This window comes from Protopterus annectens, chromosome 9.part0 (assembly GCF_019279795.1).
Source record: "Protopterus annectens isolate FY-2018-M chromosome 9.part0, PAN1.0, whole genome shotgun sequence".
In the NCBI taxonomy this organism is placed as follows: Eukaryota; Metazoa; Chordata; order Ceratodontiformes; family Protopteridae; genus Protopterus; species Protopterus annectens.
In genome coordinates, this window is record NC_056743.1 from 818855794 (window position 1) to 818861793 (window position 6000).

The 6000-nt window shown below is 36.4% G+C and overlaps 1 protein-coding gene across 2 annotated transcripts in view; it reads left to right on the plus strand.

Moving 5' to 3' along the window:
* ASB8 (ankyrin repeat and SOCS box containing 8) overlaps window positions 1-6000 on the plus strand; it is a 207173-nt gene that overhangs the window by 79284 nt on the left and 121889 nt on the right. For both annotated transcript variants that reach the window (XM_044083478.1, XM_044083477.1), the window contains exon 3: window positions 4702-4869. In XM_044083478.1, the coding sequence (XP_043939413.1) occupies window positions 4753-4869 (117 nt within the window). In that variant the 5' untranslated portion in view covers window positions 4702-4752. The remainder of the gene's footprint in view (window positions 1-4701; window positions 4870-6000) is intronic.

The following is a 6000-nucleotide window of genomic DNA, read 5'->3' on the forward strand; positions in this document are numbered from 1 at the left end:
CTTGTAATATCAGGGTTAGTGTTCCCCACCATATCTCCATTCACATCATTATTTGGATTGAGGCCAAAAACCCTTAGATCCTCTCGATCAGCCACTAAACCAGAAATAAGACTAGATAAATCCATAATGGCAGGAATATTAACCACAAAAACTATGTAGCTGCCAATAATGGTCAGTCAAAGATACCATGACAGCGAAGATAAATTATTGAAAAGGACTATAGCAGCAACACCAGCTGTGTCCAATTAAGACTACTAATAAGTAAGTATGTGTTGATGCAGAGAATGAGAACAAACCCCTTGTAATGACAAAAAGCCAAAAATAAAAGAGGCTGTGGAAACCAAAATTGCAGCTCAAAGACCAAAATATAGAGTGGATCAGGTTTAAATAACCAAAGCTCAAATGAGAATCAAAACTTACAGAGCTAATCCAATCTAAATGAGGACTCATGTATCTTGGTAAAGCCTCATATACACTTCCATAGGGTATAAAATGATACTATATTAACCCTTAGATAGGTCAAGAATTATTTGTATAATTCTAAACCAAACCCAATTAAGTACCTTAGATAAAGGCACATTATATAAAAAACAACAGAAAATACAACCATCTATTGGCAAAAATGTGACTTGCCAAGGGAGGTCATTCAATGCTTATCCTGTGGGGATATTACCTATTACAAAACAAATATAAATATAATGTCTAATAAGTCCGTGTACCAAACCATTAAGCTGACCATTAAATTAATGTAGACTGTAGTGGGCTTGTTCCAACCTGGATATACCCGGTCTACAAATAGTGGATGAATATTATGATGCTGTTGAAATACTATAATTGTAACCAAAATCGGGGGTCCCATGTGTGTGTAACCCCTACTGACCCCCAAACCAATGTACAAATGCATATAATAAACACAATAGACAGGTAAATACATATAAGTCAATTGCAAAAGGTAATAGTATTAGACCCCATAGAATATTACTGGTAAAGAGGCCCAATCCTCAAAAATATAACAAATAGGCAGATCTACTCATAGTGTCAAAATTTGTAGATAATGCCTCTTGTGCCTACAAAACCACTGTTCAATAATGTTTGTTAACCAAACTAAAAATACAGTAATAAAGGGATCATTAAATCAATATTACCAGTATTGCAAAACAAAACAGTGGACCCTATGTTCCAAAATTGTCCCCCTACTGACTAATATGATGGAATGTAATTGCAGGTATCTGGCTTGTACTAGATATAGTTTGTTACAATACCAATCCTGGATATATTTAAATGTCCTTAATCAGGGTCACCAAATATGTAATGGGCATAGAATCAAACACCAAGTTTGTAGGTACATATAGATAATAGAAAACACCACCTGAGGTAAAGCAAAAATATGGACAACAACTTATAGCCCCTGCAAACACGAGACATATATTGTTTAAATCATATAGTTATGCCCATAAATATGTTTACAAACACCTAGAAAAATAGAGTGTCACGACTTTCTAGTATGTATTTGAAAGTATGTTCCTATCCCTATAAGGCATTAATATGCCAAAGGATACTCAAATCTAATATCCGTAGATCATCATTTCACCCAAAGGTCAAAATTCCACGAATTATTGAGTCCAAACTATTGCGTTTTGATATATATGGTCTTATGTATTCAAATAGTCGCAAAATATAATGGACTTTAAATGTGATAAGCAAGAGAGCTAATAATAAGCCCATATATCCGTGAATAAACACAATACTGCATAACTGCCCTTATACTGGTAAACTAACCAAAAACTTCCTCACTATAAGTATTTATGGCCCATAAATGCACGTCGTGTGTTATATCATTACCTAATCTTGCCCATACATAAAAAAGTTTCATAAACACCAAAAACATGCCCCAAATGATTGAATAAGTAAATCACAACTATTTAGTATGCATATATACAGAAAAGAACATATCCCTATTAGGCATATATATTCAACATAGTTCTACAAGTTTAGAAACCATGAGTCATTGACCAACCCAAAACAAAGATCCTAAAGTTATTGAGTCCAATTGGAACGATGAATTATAAGGTCCCTCTTCTTAAAAAATGACACCAGACAATCCGATAGTCACCAACTTATGTTGAATCTGAGTGCGATGAACAAGAAAGCTGCTTGTGAGCACATAAGTCCGCAATACATACGACGTAGTTTGGCCGGCCCTTACACAAAAACAAAGTTAGTCAATGTAAATCCCACGAACCAGACGATGTTCACTGCAAAAATTTGTTCCACATAAATGCGGTAAAAAAATAATAGTAATGGTCGCAAATGGTAAAGAAACCTCAGCATACGAACCCTGCCAGTCCAGCTACCAAACAAAATGGCGTATCCACTATAAGGTATAAAGTCACGTTCCCTTGACAAAAAAAAGAATCCACCAGTTGTCATTAGAAAAAGGTTGTAGAGTGTTCCAATATCCAAAGGGCCAGTTCCTTTAGAGAATGTATCCACCACAATCCGACAATTATGCTAATCGGTTAAGGCATTAAAGCATTAACTGCTGCAACGAAACCATGCTTCAGCAACAGGATCACCGACCCCAGCAGGAAGTGAAAACGTCAAAACTTCACCACCAACCTCTTCCTGCGCGTGGGTATTGCACGGCCCCAAATAACACCATGCCAATGGGAATGTATGCTTATATATTTAAGAGGCAGGAAATACTGTGATTTTTGATACACTGATGAAGGCTGTGTAATTTACCAGCCGAAACCGGTATGAGTATTTTTTCTGCTGTGATGTTATAAATTTAATACAGTTTATTTGATCACTGTTTGCTGGCTCCGTTTTGTCTCTATGTAGCAGATCATCACATCAGTTGATCTTGGTTGGAGCTTCTTCTGGACAGGGTAATTATTGCCCTACTGTTGTCTCTCTCTGGTTAAACAGCGCTTTTTTCCAAGGATTGCAAATAACTGGTTTATAGTTCTGTATTCTTTCTGTGGTGGTATGTTTTTTCTTCCTTGTTTACAGTTTGTTCTTGTGGATTGGAAGTGGACTTGTGTGGTACATGGTCTGAGCACACTGTCCTTAACCAGCATGTGAACTGGCATAACCCCCCTCCAAGTGTGGAGACAATAGACAAAAATTAGTCCAGCAAGGTCTGTAAAAAGTGAAATCTCAGCACTGAACCTGTTGCAGAGGATTTCTTCACAGATCTGCTAATACAATAATTACATTTAAGTTAATTTGTAATATTGCTGATTTGTTAACATTAATATAAGTAATGTGAGACTGGTCAAAGTTGCTACTTCAAAATATAGTATATGGTTACAGAATTCTGTCATGTTGCCCCCTTAAGGGGGAAATGTGTTTTGCTATAATTTCTATGTGAAATGATTCACTTTATTTACGACGAAAGAATATAGTGAAAATCAGTAGTTCAAACATAAACCACATACTATATTAAGTGAAATGCATCAAGGTGTATAACTTGCCTATATAAAAAGCAAAGTATTGTCACCAGCTATGCAATACTAGAGATGTTCTCTAGTGATGTCTGGGCATTCATATTATTAACAGCCTTGTCACCAAGAGCCCACTGTGTTTTTTCATGTGCCTGTCAGTGAACCTGAGGTATTGTTTAGATGTCCTTCCATTTCCTAGAAGGCGCGCACATTATTGCAAAAGAAAAGGATAAGCAAAAAACCCAATGGGGCACTTATCTGAAAATGGCTAGCTAAACTAGCAAATAACTCAAGCGATCAGACTGACAATCTAAGACAGTGTTCAGATGGTGGCAGAGAAGTTCTGAGGATGATGCATCTGGACGTCAGCTTTATGCGGTACACCTAACGTGGGGAGCATGTGTGTGACATACAGCATATCCTTAACCTAAAGGCTTTGGTATACTGGCTGGACATTGCTTGCCCTTGGCAGGGGATCCCTCAACTCATTACAGCCGAGTGACGTTTCCAGGCGTTTCTGCAGTTACCTCCTACTGTGCCTCTAGGCATCAAATATTGCCTGTTCATATTTGCATTAATAATTCCAAAACCATGTTACATACAAGGTATCAGAAAATTTTATCTTGAAGCATACATGATGGCAAACATAATTGTATTGATATATCTTCTCTGTCAGTGGGCATTTATTAAAAATATAAGGTGAAAACTTTATTTTTTAAATGCTGAAGCCACGCCCACTAGGAGTTAAAGGTACACCCACAAGAGAGTTCTACTGGAGGGAATGAGTTAAGAATACTGCAGCAGTGAAGAGAAAGACATTTGCTGTTATGGTAAGATTTTACACAAGTATACTTTGTAAACTTTCAGCCAGAATTCTGGGCTTTTTCAGACTGTTAAACCTGAAGAAGTATTTTCTGTAACTGTGACTCCATAATCCATGTGGTATGTAGGTTTTGTACCTAGGAAGTTTGAAGATGTGACATTTAAAAAAAGGATACCATTTTTTATCTCATTTGCGCTTGTTTTACAGCTTTGTTACAATGAAGTAAAGCATTGACTTAATTGGGTGGGTCAAAGTCGTATGCTAAGGATGCTATTTATTAGACCAGTAATGTACACATTCTTTGAGGTCAGAAATCTTTCATAGTGACAACTGATAGTGATTTTAATGTTTTTATCCTAATCCGCCAGACATCAGTGTTATTCATTGTTAGGAAGTTTTACTCTTTTGTTGCCTTTATTTTTTTTGCAGGTGTTTTGTGCAGCTGTTGCAATGTCATTTGGTTCTTGAGTGTCTTCAGCAATGTGGTACATTATGCAGAGTATTCAGAGTAAATACTCGCTTTCAGAGCGTTTAATTCGGACAATTGCAGCTATACGGTCATTTCCCCACGATAATGTTGAGGAGCTTATCAGACGGGTATGTAAAGACTTTTAAATGTATGCTTGAGTTAAGGAGAGGAACTGAACAGGTTAGGTCAAATGACTAAAAATCTTATATGTAAACAGTAATACCTTCATTCTGTGTTAAATTTGATTATTAATCCTTGCATGTTTATTTTGTGTGATTTTTTTTTTTCTGTTTTTGAGATTGCAGCATTTTGTTCTACACACCAGCTGTGTTTTACATGACCCCCTATTTTCATTGGTGGTATTTGCTTTAAAATAGTCATAGTTTTGATTTTTTTTTTCTATTTGGCTTTAGGAAACTAGGACATTGCCCCGCCTAATCTTTTAATTTTTTTGATATATTACTATAAACATACTCAAAATGTGGAAACCTTTACTACGTAATTATATATTGGCACTTATGCCTGAGTTTTCAAAGTGGGATTTTCATTCTTTGCAATAGAAATTACTGGAAATCGAAGACACAGGCACTGAGTGGCATCAAGGAAAGGGGGACCTGGTCATTCTTCTTCATTTGTATTGGATGACAGACAAGTCATCTTGTGCCTCGCCACTGGCTGTAAGAGTGCATAATGTGTTGAGGTTTATGGGAATTGTGTGAAGAACTAGTAAACTGTGCAGTTTCCTCTGCTAACGGTCATAATGCTGATGTTGCCATGAGGATTGACAGTAGCTGGAAGCGAATGGTAAGGTATATTCTGTTTCATCTGCACTTTGAACTGCTGGTTTTGATATAGAGTGCTGTTCAGTGAAGTACTGCTCAGCATCTTTATTCAGGAATGGTATTCGTTCATGTCCAACTGGCCTATGCGTAGTATTTGTTTCCATCCTGAAAAATAATTGCATTTGCATGATTTATTACACAGTATAGACCATTTGAATACATTTTGCACAATGCTGTGCCACTTTCTAATACATTAAAATATCTGTACCAGCTCCATTCTTACTTTGTTACTTTCAGCCATGTTTTAGGAAGGATGTTTTGGAAGCACCCAGTCCAGTTGTCCAAAAAGATATAAAATACAGCGTCTTTGATATTTTAAAATTGTAAATTTATAGATCACTTCGAGCATTATTTTCAACTTGCGTTTCAGATCGTAGCTGAAAAAGGTCTAGATTGGGTCATCTGATGTTCTTTATT